We start from the raw sequence: 16819 nt of genomic DNA, 5'->3' as shown, positions 1-16819 counted from the left end.
TAATTATCCTGTGGGCAACCTCTCATAAATGCATTTCTTGCCAGACAATTCCAAAGACATTACAATGTTTGATAAAGCTCTGTGGAGACTATCTCTCTATAACCAAGGTAAAAGCCAAACATGTGAAAGTAGTGAAACAGATGCGTCAAACACTACCTGCCATGACATGGCTGAACTTTTTTAGCTTTTAGGTCATGGGCCTAGCTGGCAGAAAGCAGACATACAGCACTGCCCTATTTCCCTACAAGGCTGTGGTTAGCTAGAAAGCCTGAATGCAGATGGCCTGGTTAAAGGCTTGGAAAATAGGCTTGTTGAATAATGCAAACCACAGAGAAAAGCACAGTTAAGTAAAAACTAAACCAATGCACAAATTACTTTTACAAATTAATTATTCTAGACACAAAGCCTTTGGGACTCTCCTGTCGAAACGCAGACAAAGGAAAAATTAGTTTTAAAAATGATTTTGTGAAAACATCTATTACCACACTCACGTGTCAATGGTGATTCTTGATTACTACAATTGATTTGAAACCCATGTAACCAAAGCCACCTAATCTCAATTCTCCTTGTTCTATGTCTGTTGATTGTGTTTAGTTTGAAGAGAGGAAGCTAGAAAGAACAGAGGACCCCAGGGCTATGGAGGAGTCAGTATGTCTTTCCCCCAAGACAGTGACTGCCTGTACAGGCGTGATGGATCTCTCCTGAGCATGAGTTTAACTGTAGTCTAGAATGAAAAGCCTCAGGAAGATCCATCTTTCACCTGACGGTCAGAGGCGGATGACGCCCGGCACCTCATCACGATTAATGAGCACCACTTGATGCAAAGCTGAAGATATGACATGATGATCCCTCTCTTGTTTTGCCCTTGTTTTGAGACCTCTATCTCTTATACCTACACATAAGTACTCAATATTGTAATTAAAAAAAAAAAAGTATTATATGACAAAAAATTACAAATCATTCTTTAACTTCAATGAAATACCTTTTGGAAAATATAGATCAACTGCTCTTACACAAGATAATGTGCTGTGGCCCGATGCTGGGACCACCCATGTCAAAATGGTTGTTCACAATGTGTTAAAATAGAAATATTCAAGCATTTATTTTCGCCTCCTTGAGAAACACTTGCATGCAATTGCCGTGAGAGCTTGTGCTTAGACCAACAGGCACATGGTTATCCATGTGCTCTTGCCAGGACTGTGAGGGTAAGGAGGTCGGTGTTGGTTCAGGTGGAGGATAAAACAACTCCAACTCTTTCACTCAGGTAACCTTGAAATACAATCAACTGGTAACACTTAATTGAATGGTACACTAATTATCATGAATTCCCTCATGTGGTACTTCATGAACTATCAGTAATGAAGGATTAATAGTATCTCATTCATGACTTAATGCATGAACAATGTGTTAAGTAATGCACCGTGTATGTGGCCCTTTTAAATAAAGTGCTGACCTGGTCAAGCTTTGAAATTGATTTTAAAGACGGACCAGGCAAGCTTTTTATTTGAAGGGCCACAAACATGATGAAGTAATGAAGAAGTTATGTTCAGTTAATCATGATTACATCAATACAACTCTTTAGAATATATGTACAATATGGCTGGTCAGTTTTATGAAGAAGACATGAAGATTATTAATACATCCAAAATCAAGACGATTCAAATACCTTAATTGGTACATTAGTTAACATTTTGTTGCCTATTTGTTCCAGCATTAAGTTAAGCATGAGATAGTATTAATCCTTGTACATTACTGATAAGTCATGAAGTACTACCCAAGTGAATTCAGAGTTTTATTTATGCATGAAGTCATGGATGAATTCATGATAATTCATGTACCATTATTGTGTAAGTGTTACCAAATAACTTGTCAACCGCTTTCCATGAAAGGCAGACAGACAACAGAAGTGATGCTAACCCTATCTTTTTAAAATGTATAAGATTATAGTAATAATATACTTAAAATAATAATATACCTGTACATCCAAGATAAAGCTTTAGGCCATAACCAAGAGATTTCATTTAAACTTATATGTCATCCTCTTTTATTTGACTAGTCTGCTACAGTTAACAACTCAAGCCTAGTTTGTCTCTCATCTGGTTTGTTCTTCTGCTCTTTGCAAAAGTCAACTAGATGGGCGTCTACACTGACTGGTGTATTGGGGACATGTGAAGAAAATACCATGAGACAGAAAGCAGACTGAGCAAGTGGCATCTGTTGGAGTGGGAGATCTGTTCAAGTCTGATTGTTTCCAGGTTTGCTTTAGGGAAGTGCTGTAGCCACAGAGAGTCAAAGAGAGCAAGGGTAATCTTGTGTCCCATTAACATGCTGTTACAATTAGCTGGACGGCCGGGTAGGATGACATGCTCCAGTCTCTCAATCAAGACCAATAGTCCCAATGTGTCTATTAGGGGTCATTTCATACACTATTGAAACTGAATTCTGTTTATTAAATTAAATTAAAACTCATAAGCCTGGTGACCTAAAGGTAAAGAAATAATGAGTTGTCTGTTCAATGTGTGCGTTGTAGATGAATGCCTAAAAAAAAGTTAGGGCCAAAAGAGAGAAACAAAACACAATACATTTGAAATTTCGTAAAGATTTTGATTTCCTTTTAACAAGTCTTTTTTGTCTTTTTATGTGCAGCTGTCTTCCCCCCTTGATAAGCCATGCTTTTGTTGCACTCTCTCACCATTTATTCGCCACCCCTGGGGCCTTTCCTGGTAGATATGTCAGTATTTCTGATAATGTGTGTATGCTTAAGTGCTTCTGGCTTGCCTGCCTGTTGCTGCTGTTGCTGTAGTGATGTGGGGGTATTTCGGTAGTCCTCCACACCTCCCCCATCCCCTTTCCTGTGGTGACACTGACTGCCCCGGGCTGGGTCAAACACTCCCTGATGGAAGGGTGAAGCTACTGGGGACGGGGCAGGCTGTGAGACGAATCCGTTAACATCCTCTGGGCAGTGGTATGTCGCACACGCTCTACCGCCCGTCACAGTTGTCACACCCTGATGCTGAGTGCCATAAGTAGTATAACATGGGGAACTTAACTCCAGGGAGGCAATTAATGCAACATGAGCATGTTGCCTGTTACACTGCAGTGCCCCACTGAGTGGAGTATGCCAAAACAATAACTCTTTAAAATGGTACTGCAGGGCATACTGAACAAGCTTTTTTTTTTATAGACTTCCTACCTTTGAATAATATAATAATCATTACATTTCAAATAGTCAGTAGGTCAGACTTGTTTCAGGTGAGGGTTGGCCTCCACCAGGGCTGGACTTTGTCACCAATCCTGTTTGTAGCATTTATGGACAGGATATCGAAGCGTAGTCGGGGTGGGAAGGAGTTGCAGTTCAGTGGGCTGGGGTTCTCATCGCTGCTCCATGCAGATGATGTGGTCCTAATGGCATCATAGGCCTCGTGTGAAACAGCTGGGATGAGGATCAGCACCTCTAAATCTGAGGCCATGGTTCTAAGCAGTAAACCGATGGGGTGCTTTCTCCAGGTAGGTATTCATCCTTAAGTGAAAGAGTTTAAATACATTGGGGTCTTGTTTGCGAGTGAAGGGACAACGGAGCGGAAGATTGGTTGGAGAATTGGCGCAGCGGGTACAGTGTTACATTCAATTCATCGCACTGTTGTGATGAAAAGAGAGCTAAGCAAGGCAAATCTCTCGATCTACTATTCAGTTTTCGTTCCTACCCTCACCTATGGCCATGAAGGCTGGGTCATGACCGCAAGAATGAGATCCAGGGTACAAGTAATGGGTTTCCTCAGCAGGGTGACCTACATCTCCCTTAGAGATAGGGTGAGAAGCGCAGTCATCCATGAGGACCTTGGAGTAAAGACGCTGCTCCTTCGCATCAAAAAGAACCAGTTGAGGTGGTTTGGGCATCTGGTAAGGATGCCTTCTTGGCGCCTCCTTAGGGAGGAGTTCCAGGCACGTCCAGCTGGGAGGAGGCCTCTGGGAAGACCCAGGACTAGGTGGAGAGATTATATCTCCAACCTGGCCTGGAAACGCCTTGTGATCCCGAGTTGGAGCTCGTTAATGTGACTCGGGAAAGAATAGTTTGGGTTCCCCCGCTGGAGATTCTCTCCCCTTGACCTAACCCCGGATAAGCAGGTGTAGCGGATGGATATATTTTCAATTTTTTGGTTCTATCATCTTCAAAACCAATATACATCTGGTTGGTTTCCCATACTCCCCCGGTCTGCTGTGTGTCCTGGAATGCAGCACTATAAGAAACTAACGCATGCTTCATATCCGGAGAGTGTGCATGTTTGTGTGGGTGCAGCACAAGCACCCTAAGAAAAAACCCAGGGCTTTCTCTGCTGCCTGATCTTTTGTTATGTTAGAATGCACAAGCAAAACTAAAAAGTCTTCAGACTGAAAAATACATTGTTCAGCAGCTCAACATTTGAAGGTTACATTAAAAAAAGGGTATGTGTCTCAGCCACTAGACGCTAGTATGAGCAGAGTGCTGAGCCGTTCAACCTGGTTTTGAACACATGGAGGATTAGTTTCTCCCCTAAAGGTCTTCCTGTGGGACTCTGGGCATGCTTCCTCTTTCACTACCCACTGCCCCACTTCCTCCCCATCCCACCAAACCTCAAGCCATCCCACCTCTTTGTCAGGCCTGGGCTGGCTAGCTGCCACTCGCTACTCCTCACTCCTATCATATCTCAACTCTAAAAAGGGGTCTGCGGAAAGTAGTCCGGCATGGCTCAGTTCCTCTCGCCCACAGAGCTACTGTGTCATTTGTGTGTGTGCAATGTGAATCGTTAAATAAGGCAAAAGGGAGCGTGGGTAACGGGGAATGAAGACAGAACAGTGCAGAGCTCTCTTTAGGACGCGCTTGCCAAGATGTGAGTCATAGTTTGTGTGTTGCGTTTGCTTGAATGTGTGCTGGGGAATCATAGGATCAATGTCCACACACATATAGAACACCCTGACAGACAGCTTGTTACTGCTAAGCCACATTACACATCAAATGCACATATTGATGTTGATGTCAAACACTGAGCAATCAACTACACACAGACAGAATTTGTGTAGCCAATTACCTTTTTAGTCTCTGAAATTACAGTCAAGGCAAAAATATCTTCCCCATCAAATTATCGATAGTAGCTGTCGTTCTTGGAAGTGTTGCCTCTCTGGACAAAAAATGAAGCAATAATTCACTGTCCATGTAGAGATACTTTCACAATTTAAATTTGTATCCAAATACTAATCTTATGCAAATGTAGTCCTTGAATACCCACAAACAAGATAGGACAAGGTTATCCCAAAAGCAACAAGTGATGAATGAGGAATTAATTACTGCACAGTGAGGTTGGGCTGTAATACTGTATACCGCGGGGTCTTAAAGATAGCAACGGTATCAGTTTCAATACATTAGAAAAATACAATGCACTTATATAGGAGACAATGATTAAATATTAAATATAATTTCTTTAATGCCTAAAAATGCTTGTGTGATTGACATTGTCAGTGTGGAGGAGAATGAGAGGGTGGTGGGGGGGGGGGGGAGATATGATAATTATTGTCTTTTTTGGAGCAATACCAACCCCGTTTCCTGCAGAACCAGTAGGAGAGTTTTGGCTCTTTATGGGCTTTGCCTTGGAGGATTTCACAGCTCAGTAAGCCCTGCTGTGCTGTGCTTGGATGAGGTAGGTGGAAGGTCATCATCAGAACACCCCCACTCTCTTCCCCTCCTCAAGTCTAGGCTGCCCACCATTACCCCAAGGCACCACACTTCCAACGTCCAAGATGGTTACACAAACTGACATCTAAATCCTGTCTCACAGAGCTCAGGGCAGACATAACTCTGGCTCTAACAGACTCTACTCCCTAAATCTGGGAGCAAAGAGGCATCCATAGAGAGAGATAGAACAAGAGAGAAGTACAGCTGTATGCTGAGACTGTGTATATGCAAGAGGGAGAGATAGAAGGACAGAAATTGAGAAGAGAACAAGTTCAATGAGCTTAATATCAACTTAATTTGTTTAGATATTTTGGCAATGCTGTGCAACCTCAATGCCAATAAAGCAAATTAAATCAAATTGAAAAACTAAATTATCATAAGGGGGAAAGAGAGAGAGAAGAGGGATGGTGAGATAAATAAAATGTCAGTAACGTTTTGCCTTAGCATTATGGCATTTTTGATCTGTCATGCTCAGAAAGCCTTGTCAAATTGAATACAGATTTTGGAAATAGGAGCGACGAGGGAGGGATGGAGAGAATAAAGAGAGAACTTGGGCCTTTCACCATTTGTCAATCTAATCTGTCATGTGGGCGTCTTCTTTAATTCTCACAGCGGTACTTTCAGCGGCACATCATGCAACTCTCGCAGAACACAAAGATAATGTGCGAATAGTCCAGAAAACAAAATGGTCTTAGAGGAGAGGCAAGAGTATGGGTTTAAATTTGAATCCAGGTGGTCCATTGTGCACACTGTTACTTGGGATATAAAAGGCCAAGTTCTGCTGTTAACACTCTTTCCGTGGAAATTCCCCAGGGAACTGTGAACAAGCTAAAGATCACCAAACAGTCTCACTAATCACTGACCCACAGAGCTATTGAGCTGTGGGACCACAGAAAAAAAGCACAATGTGCTGCCACCCAGCTTAGATAATTTAGTCACAAAGCATTTGTGTTTAGAAGTGCATTTTTTTCTGACTATCAGTCATGAGACCACTCAATTAGAGCCCGACCGATATATCGGCAGGCCAATATTATCGGCCGACAGTAGGCATTTCCCGAACTATCGGTATTGGCCTTGAAAATGGCCATTGAAAAAAAGTATATATATATATATATATTTACAATATTCATTCATCAGAATCATTTATAATGACAAATAAATGATTCTGATAAATGAATATTTAAAAAATAAAATAAAAATGTCAACCTTTTTATGATTTTTTTTAATACATTTTATTTATCAGAACTTTAATATAGTTTGATGTTCCTCTGTTCTGTTGTAAAATTAAAACAAATTATCATATTACTTTAACTTATGAATAACTTTGAAAAAAAAACTATTGTTAGGGAAATCTGTTTAAGTTTTGTTTTGTGTTTCTGGATCTACATTCAATATATTCAGTATGGCATGTCTACAGGTTAGGTCATAAATCTTATCACACCTTTCAGAGTTTAATGCACATTTGAATGCACTCACACACATACACATGCACACCACGTCAGGCTCTCTTGTGGTTTCTCCATAACATCGCCCCTTGTTTTCCCCAGCTGCTTTCCTTATGCTTTCCATCTACTCCCATCACCAGTGGGGCCAATTATTTCCTGCAGAAACTATTTCATAAGCTCACTTCTGATGAGTTGACGCGTGTTCATGTTTGCATGCTTGTTGCTAAGCATGAGGGAGAGAGTCAGACAGGGAGAGAGAGTCTCTTATCGTTTTTCAGGGTCAAGTCACATCCAGTTGAAGATTCCCTCACAGTCAGATTCCTGTCTTATCAGTCTGTGGTTGTCCTCTTCCATATAGGCAAGGTGTCCTCTGTCAATCTCAGCTCCCACTCACTCTAAGTGATTGTGTGTCTGTCAGGTCATGTTGGTAATTCTGTAGAAGCTGTGTCAAATAATAACACAATAATCCTGGTCTGTGGGAGGGGGGAGACACAGGAGAGGTGGTTTGTCCCTGGATTCCCTTACAATCTCCTGCTGAATGTGCTCTCCACAGTTTTCCCTGGTTAAGCGGAGGTTTGTTGGAAGGTTGTTTTATCAGCTCATATTCATGCTTTCTATTTCCTCAATTTACTATGCCAACTTTGTACAAGCTCTGTGCCCCAATTTAACTAATATGTCTGAGTGTCCCAGAACAGAACCTGCCAAGACTACAGGGTTTGATTCTCACTGGAGCCACTTACACATCTAAAAATGCATGTCAGGGCCTTTGGATGAAACTGTTCATAAAATAGCCCACTGCTGCTGTCAGATGAAAATCTGTATCTCCTAAGCATCCAAAGGTTTTTCCTACTTAAAGTTACATTCTGGACCTTTTGCACATTGGGGTTTTAATCTGTCAGTGAGACTGGCAAGAAGTAGTTTGACAGTTTTTTTTAAATACTAAAAGGCACCAAAGGGACAATATAGGTCAGGTGACTATTTGCTCAGCTTATGTGTGAAAGAAGTTAGTTTATTATTTGGGTTTTTAGGTGTGGGTACTCACTGAATAAGATGATAAAATCAACTTCACTTTACAAGCTGATACTATTGTTTCGGTTAAGAATAGAATGCTCTTGTCTCTTGCATCACTTATTTTGGTGAGTGGCTCAAGTTATGTTCTTAGTCAACTAACACATGATTTTGTTGCCTAATCGACTGTAATCTGTAAAACTGAGTTTCTCCATTAAGAATCATGCAAAAGACCACTTTAGATCTTATGTTTACCAGAGATTTGCTCATAAGGTTATTAGAAATAATTCCTTCAGCATGAAAGAAGCATCAAAAATAGTCAACTAAGATCAAAACGACCAATTAGACGATTAATCGAGTAAGAGGGGGCTGCCCTACACATTTCCATGGGCCAAACACTAATTGAATTTCACAGCATATGGACTGCTGCATCTCCTTCCAACTCCACTAAAATCATGAGAGTCAATAAAATTGGAGTTGATGGGGTTTTATCTAACAGCCTTATGCTAAGCCTAGTCCCTGACAGATACTGCTACAGAAGGCACTCATCAACTCCTATCATAACTACCGGTGTGTTTAATACTCCCTCGTGGTCTGCATTGCTTTAATTATACAGTGTTGTCTGATCTCAAAACATTCCTCTCATCACCACAGTGTTTTCCCATTTCCCCAGAAGGTTTTCAGCCACAGGCCCTAGATCTGTTTGTCAAAGATGTGGAGGATGTGACATGAAAGGGTGTTTGCCACCCGATGATGACCAATGAAAGGATAATAGTTGACACTAGCTTTGATGCTTGTGTCCCATCATCAGTCCTATCCTTTCTCTCTATTCCTTGTCCTTTCACTCTATCACTATTGTTTGCTCTCCCACACTTTGTCTTTCTCTCTGTCACTAAATCAATCAATTTCTTTTTTCCTGTCTTACGCTCTCTGTCTATTTGCTTACATATGTCCATTCATATAGCAGCATTAAAGAGATGAGATTGATACTGGGAAATAATTAAGGTATAACTAGCAGTGTGATGAATGTTTCTACCCTTTGGGAAATGATACATGACTTCCTCAGTAACATCTGACAAGGCAGCTGTTTTGAACGGCTCATAATGGATCATCTGCCTAAGCTTTGGTCGCAACAAAAAAGGGGAAGCCAGAAGAATCCTTATGGTCACACACACACACACACACACACACACACACAGACACACAGACACACACACACAAAAAGTGGAAATGAAAGTATCCTCTGTTTTTTTCTCTGTGTTTCTATGAAAGACTACAGCTCACTTTGAACAGGAAGTGAAAATGTAGCAGTGGCATTTTTGTATAATGCTACCAGATGTGGCGTTTCTCTGATCCAGTTCCAATGGACTTTTGCACAGGAACTCTCTGAAGCGCTGACCATATACATATATCCTTAGGTCATTAGTGTTGCAGCATGGCTAAGACTGACATGTTTATCAAAGTCAGACAGCGGAAGCTGAGGATGAGCACGGGGCTGATTAACAACAAATGTCAGCCTGTCAGTCCATGTGCCACACATCTCTGCGGCATTCACCCAACACCTCAGACACAATGCTCATATGAAATGACAGCCTGCCAAAAGATTAAAGGCAACTCTGCAAGAAAGAGGAAAATAAGAGAGATGTTATCTGTACAGCGTAAAATAGAAATGCGTTCTTTTAATGCCCCACAAAAGATAGAGTACTAGTGAGGAGTCAACATGGGATTTGCAAGCCTGAGCATGAAGGTTCAATGACTATAAATAAAACCAGACCACATGTTTCCTGGAGCTCAATCGCTTCTCGGACTTCATGTCCCGGCATCCTCAATACTTCAATTTGCCAATGTGGCCGCACATGCAGGCATAACCTTGACTGCTGTCTGCAATGCAGCGAATGCCGTTTAGAGAGAAGTGCCCCCGCCTGCCACCAGAGAGCTGCGCGGCTGCTGCAGTACAGGACACCTCTGCTAGACTCCCCCCCCACCCCCCGAAAGGGACCAATGACTGGTGGAGATAAAAAGGGGAGAAGCATCCAGCACTGACAGACGTGCCTTGTGGTGTTCAGACAATCACACAAACCTGTACACACACTTACACACAACAGCCTGTTCTTGATAGCAATTCTGTGGTAGTCTCCATCTAATTTGAAGTGCCCTACAGTTGTTCTTTTCAAAATCCAAAAAGTGGTTCTGTTTCACACACACACACACACACACACACACACACACACACACACACACACACACACACACACACACACACACACACACACACACACACACACACACACACACACACACACACACACACACACACACACACACACACACACACACACACACACACACACACACACACACACACACACACACACACACACACACACACCTCCAGGTGCAGCACACTCACTCTCCAAACGCCCACCATGTATGTATTTTAAACTTCATGAGCTGAGATACTATTTAGATGCTGGAGTAGAGAAAGAGAAGAAGGAAGCTAAAATTGGCAAGTGTTCAGTGACGTCCAGTCACCTGTGTAGGTGCAGAGGACTCTGTGTGGGTAGAAGAGCAGGCGTGCTTACTGTAGCTCAACACACATGGGGCCTTTGGTAAAGGCAATTGTTTTCTTCCGAACACTCGTCTCTGCTCAGTGTTTGGCAAAAATAAGTCTACATCTCTGAGCAGGCTTTGATCAATGATGCATTTTCTCTTTGACACATTCTACGCCTGCACCCGTGAAGCCCACTCAACTCTATTAATAATCCCTGCGAGCCTGATACTTGGCTGGGCTCATTCTGTCTCGTCAAGAGACTGGCAAACCAACTCATGGACTGTACCAGTGTCAGTGGGAGAAAAAAAAAAAACTGGTGTGGTATCTGCATCCCTTTTTCTTTAATCTGCAGAATGGTGAGGGTTTTCAACACAGCTCCTTTTCTATTAGATAATCATTCTGCATTTCACGTAATTGGTTAAGCATATTTGGACCAAACCTTGCATGTTTTATATTGCCTCTACACTGTAGGGCTGCAAGATTTGGAGAAAAAGTCATATTGCGATTGATAATATTGCAATTACAATTGCAATATAAATAGTATCATGAGTTTACTTAATTATCAAGGAAAGGAACCAAACTAAAATGTGTAGTTTTTTTACTTGAACATACAGTACAAAGTTAGAAGAACATAAGAAGAAATAGATAAACTGTGTGAGGAAAAATCAAGAGACAAAAGAGACAGCAAAGACAATGTTAAGTGAGCTAACAGTAAACACTAAGCTTCTTAACCCTTGTATGGTTTAAAGAAGAAAAATGAACAAGTTCCTTTTTTCCTACCTGAAAATCAACGGTTTTACCTTTTTTTTTGTGATAAACATGTATTCCTGACTCAATTTGGAAAATTATTCTGGATATGACCACCATTTATGTTTTTTCCAACATAAGGATGAACACATAGTGGATTTTTAACCTTACGACAAAAAACGAATCACACTTCCATTTTTAATTTTGTTCTAGTAGAGACTGATTGCACTCCCTAAACGTATACAGTAGGTAATCTCAATTGTTTGAAACTGAGATAAAGACAATATTTGTTAATCGATTACAAAGTCAAATTTGATTTCAGAATCTACAGGGCAAACTGAGAGTCAGCCACACAGCACACCTCACACTTTTTGCGGTTATGTAATTGCAGAGTGACATCGTGATTGTGATTAGATTAATTGTGCAGCCTGATATCTCCTCCATGCTTAAATATTCCACAGCACTACTAAAATGCTATCATACCAGTTAATGGAAGGTAACAATATATTTACTCCAGTTCTGCACTTCTGACATCCATACACGTACAGTACTTTCGTGATTATTACCTCTTTATTCTACTTTAAACTTCTACCCCACTACGGGGAAATGCACTTTATACTCTTATCTTATCTATACTCTTAACAATATTGTAATAATAGTGATGTGTAAGTGCTACTTTTGCTTAAGTAAAGAATACTTCTTTTCCCATTGGGCAAACCAGTGATAACTGATAAGAGCTGGGAGCAGATCCCGATTGACTAGCTGCTGAGATGATTAACCGTTTCATTAGCTTTTTCTCCCAGTAGTGGAGACAAATGTAGATCATTGGATGAGGTAGGTGTGTTTCTGTGTGCTTGAGTAAATGCACGCTAAAGGGAGGGTGGAGGACACGGGAGCAGAGTGGTTCAATGTGCCCACTTTGCCAAAGCACTATGAGTGAAGGTGACTGTTGTGTTTGCCTGAAAAGCCTGACTGACAGGACTGTAGTGAGGACACTCAGGACCATCTTGCACTGAGTGGGCTCGGGGGATTGATACTAGTGGTGGATTGATTCTCGCGATGGATTGGCACGGGTGCAAAACTGAGGGCTTATTGCGGAAGAAAGGAGGCGGTTGATAAGGAAGGAAAAACAAGGAGAACAACTGTTCCTATTTCTAGGTCTGGCCTCACTCCTTAACTGAGAAGAGGGGGAGTTAGGATTCCCTGGGAGAGAACTGAACAGCAGGAGGGGAGGTGAATCTAAAAAGGATGCGTAACAAAGCCACACTGATATGCAGGCTCAGTTAGAAGCGGTCCCATTTTACTAAAAAGCCCTGGCAGCTACATTAAAGGGACCTCATCTCTACTAGCAAGGCCACGTTCTAGTTTCTAAAGTTAATGTGAAGGTGATGGAGAACAATGATGAAATCTGTATTTATTGTAACTGTATTTTTTTACTGAATTAACTATTCTGCTATTGTGATCTAAAGCAAGTTATGTATGGTCCCACATGACTAGTGTCATTTCTCATGCTGTCCCTTTTTCTAGGCAAAATTGTTAATCTCAGTGCAGCCCAGATGCAGTTGGCCCAAAACAACCAACACAATGTATGTAATCTTACGCAACATAATCCTCAAGAGTTCATTGGTCTTAAAACTGCGATTTGAGGGGATGTGGAACTCAATCTGCTGCATTATTGTAAAAAGGAGCTAGTGGAAAGATGAGCGCCTCAGCCACAATCCTAGGGTTGATTGAGACCACCATCTCAATGGGCTTCTCAAAACTCTAGGTTTACTTAACTTAAGTCCCTGTCTCTTGGAAAAGCGGGATCAACTTTCAGGCGGTCTTTTTGGTTGGCTCAAAAGGAGTCAAAATCTCTTTCAGATTATTTGTAACACCTTTGTGTTTTTAAGAGTTCTGATTGTAATCCAGCCTTAAAAAGATCATCTAAGCACTACTACACTCGCCTATGTGCCTGTGTGCCAAATGCACACATTTAAACACTCCCACACAGCTTCAAAGAGAAACTGAAATCCGAATCAAGGAGGAGGAAGCACTCAGATGAATTTGATAAGTAAGTGAAGCACCGTTGGGCTATTTTGGTCTTCTGTTGTGTTCTCTCTTCATGTGGTTGACTTTACAGCTCCCTGTGGAACACAACAAAAACGTGTAAATCTTCCACCACCAGTAACAGAAGCAGTAGTTCAGGCAGCGGAACCACATCAGTGTTATGGAAGGACCTGCCAGGACTGGACCCTCAGCCCGTCATTACTGCCCTCTGTGCGGTACGGTGACCAGACATCCCGGCAAATTTGGGACAGTCCAAGCAGTTGTCTCGAAGGACAGTCTCAAGAGCAGACTCTCGAGTAGTGATAGTCGGATAGAACATTAACCCTGTTCATGGTGACTGAGTGGTCCTGCAGCCAGTTCCCGTCGGCTGCAGCAGAACAGTACATAGGCCCTACGTTGGCAGCTAGGTGCAGATTTTGATAACAAGCATTGCTATTTTTCATTCATTGATTGGCTTAGGCTGGTGTCCTGAGACCTGATGAACATGTAGCTGAAGAAAAAAAAAACGTCTCTGCAAGTATCGGGAGGACTGTGTAGGGAAATAGCCCTGGATTCATTTAGTTTTTTTAATTAAGATAATATTTTGGGCATTTTTATGGCTTTATTTGCCAGGACAGATGAGGACTTGAAAAGGGGGGAGAGAGGGGGAATGACATTCAGCAAAGGGCCGCAGGTCGAAGCCGAACCCGAGGCATCGAGGATCACAGCTTCACACGTGGGCACCTGCTTCACCAACTGAGCCACCCAGGCACCCAGATTACTGCAGTTTTACGTGATGCAGACCAAGCGTTTTGCAATGTATGTAGGAAGGAGTTGGTATTTCACATGGGGGGGGGGGGGGGGGGGGGGGGGGAGTCAGATGTCAGGTTGCATTCTAGCAGCAAACTACGTATCGAACAGCACAACTGTTCAAACCAACACTTTGTTTGTTTGATTTGTTTCATAATAACACATTCACGACTTTAATGATTTGTATTTGTATTTACTGGTTTAAATGACAGACAGTTGAATTCTTATAGAAAAATAAATCATTTTAGTGCTTTCATCCCAAATTTTACCCATTCTCATCTTGTCACCCTACTGTGGGGAGTTATAAGGCCTGGATCCTAAAAGCAGCCTGGAAGATGACTTTTGGCCCAACCAGCATTACTTTGGCAAACCGTTGACAGCTTCCCTGCACCCTTGTACCTTTCTCTAACATATCTGTGATAAAACTCTCCCACAAACCAAAACAACACATATACATAGATGGGAGCCTTATTTCAATGATAGAGACTATGCCTAAAGTCACAGCATTACTCACATCCCTCCAAGGACAACAAATGCCTTTGTTGGGTATTTGCTAATTAAAAATAGAGAAAAAGCGCAGAGTGTGATACTCAATGTCCTTCAAAAACAAAACAATTTAAATCCCAGTGCGGAGAGGCTGATTTTACTCAGCAGGCTGTAGTGTGTGGGTGTTACAGGGGCATGGAGGGGGGGAACCGGGGTCAGAACAGCTGTTTAGGGCTTCGGGGGGGAATGCAGCAGGAGAGAACACACAAAAGCACACACCACACTCCTTTAACTCAAATACCCTCCCGCCAGTTTAGTGAACTCAGCAGCATTTGGGGCCGGTCTACTGGACGATCATGTGCAGTTGGGATCCTACAGGGCCCTCCTCTCCTCATCCATTTGCTGTTCCCCCAGACCCTACTTTCCTTCCTTCCTTCCCTCCTTCCTTCATCCCTTCATTCCTTCATTCCTTCCTTCATTCCTTCCTTCCTTGCAGAGTGCTCTAGCTAAAATCTGCCATTATTGTAGAGTGTCTTTGTTATTTCCCTCCGCCTGTGCAGTTTTACTAGAAGTTGTTCAATCACTGGGCCGTGCAAGTGGGATCTTCTTTGTCACTTCCTGTACAAAAGACTTATTGTGATTTAACATGCCGAATCTGGGAGCATCCCAGCTGATTTACTACACTCATTAAGGACAACAACACGAGCTCTGCACTCTTCCATTGTACAGTCTTAGTGCGCAGCAGGGATTTAACAGTATTGTTAACACTGCAGCAAGGTGATAATGATACCACTATAAGGTGCACTATATTGTTGCAGTGGATGTTTGGAAGAAGGATGTAAGACCTTCCTCCATTGCTTTTATCTCTGTTATGTTATATGCATATATGTTAATATCCTTCTCCCTTTAGATCTCTGTTTGCATTGTGAGGGCACCTGAAGGACATAAAGTGACACACACACACACACACACACGCACACACACAAAACATAGATATACATTTCATATAGTTTTTCCACCAGAGAGTAGCAGGGCTTACCTACTAGCAAAACCCTTAATCATGGCTGCATTCTATTGATTTCACAGTGCCTCCTGAGCAGTGCCCCCACCGCAACCAGATCCATCTAAATCCCATTCCTCACACAGATTTTCTTTCAGGAGCTAGGGACATGTGCGCAGCATTGTCAATCAAAATGCAGTTGACTACGTTTGAAACAAGATTACAACTGACTGCCAATTTCTGGTGTAAAAGTCATTGAAATTAATCAGTGGTGACCTTTCTGCTGAGAAGCTTGGCAAAGCTACATCCAGTATTTGTATTTTATTCACAAACCCGTCTAACAGATAAAAGTGAAATTATGAGCAGTAAAAGGAAACAAGACTTGCTTACAATAAAAAGTTCTTTTTTTGGATATTGTCAGCATGTTAATTAAATGATCATTCACGGCTAGATTCTGACATGATTTGCCAGGCTAATGAAGTTCAGAAGAGGTACAGCAGATAGCAGAACTCAGGTGATGAATGGCCACACTTTGTTACACCTGAAAACACAGGCAGGCAGTGTGGTGGAATGATGAGTGCTCATTTATATCTAATCGCAATGTGAGATTTTAGACAAGATCATTTAAAACCACATTTTGCAAGAGAGGAAAACGTTATTGAATATATACTGGGTTCCTCTGGCAGTACCTTCTGTTCCAATCCTGAGACTATAAGGTCATGCAAACCTCGATTTGGGGAATCTATGAATGTTGCTAAACCCACTAAAAGCCCATAGTCAGGCATCACAAGAAAAACCAATGGTAACTGGTTAGAACCTTTAGGAAATTGAAGAGGAGTACATTTTCAAGAAAAATGAAAAAGGGGTTAATAGAGCACTAGCAAGTGTCCTGATCTGCTTTCATCTGTCATGAGAACAGAGAAGCCTTTTGAGATGAAGTGTGTTGTTTCTTTCTTGAAGAAGCTTAGCCTATTGGCATTTATAAAACGACTCAATGTAACAGCTTAAGAGTGTAGCAGAGCTTACATGTATGGCAC

General features: G+C 41.8%; 1 protein-coding gene across 2 annotated transcripts in view; it reads right to left on the bottom strand.

The window, feature by feature from the left end:
* Nucleotides 1-16819, bottom strand: part of si:ch211-210g13.5 (inactive phospholipase C-like protein 2) — a 63770-nt gene that overhangs the window by 26971 nt on the left and 19980 nt on the right. The window contains exons 1-2 of one of the 2 annotated variants that reach the window (XM_034894757.1): nucleotides 15551-15555; nucleotides 1382-1387 (exon numbers count right to left, since the gene is read on the bottom strand). The exons of the other annotated variant lie outside the window; for it this stretch is intronic. Of the exons in view, the coding sequence (XP_034750648.1) occupies nucleotides 1382-1385 (4 nt within the window). The 5' untranslated portion in view covers nucleotides 1386-1387; nucleotides 15551-15555. Of the gene's footprint in view, nucleotides 1-1381; nucleotides 1388-15550; nucleotides 15556-16819 lie in introns of those variants that run through there. 2 annotated transcript variants of the gene reach the window in all.

This window comes from Etheostoma cragini, chromosome 15 (genome assembly GCF_013103735.1).
Source record: "Etheostoma cragini isolate CJK2018 chromosome 15, CSU_Ecrag_1.0, whole genome shotgun sequence".
In the NCBI taxonomy this organism is placed as follows: domain Eukaryota; kingdom Metazoa; phylum Chordata; class Actinopteri; order Perciformes; family Percidae; genus Etheostoma; species Etheostoma cragini.
This window is presented reverse-complemented; position numbering and strand designations above follow the sequence as displayed.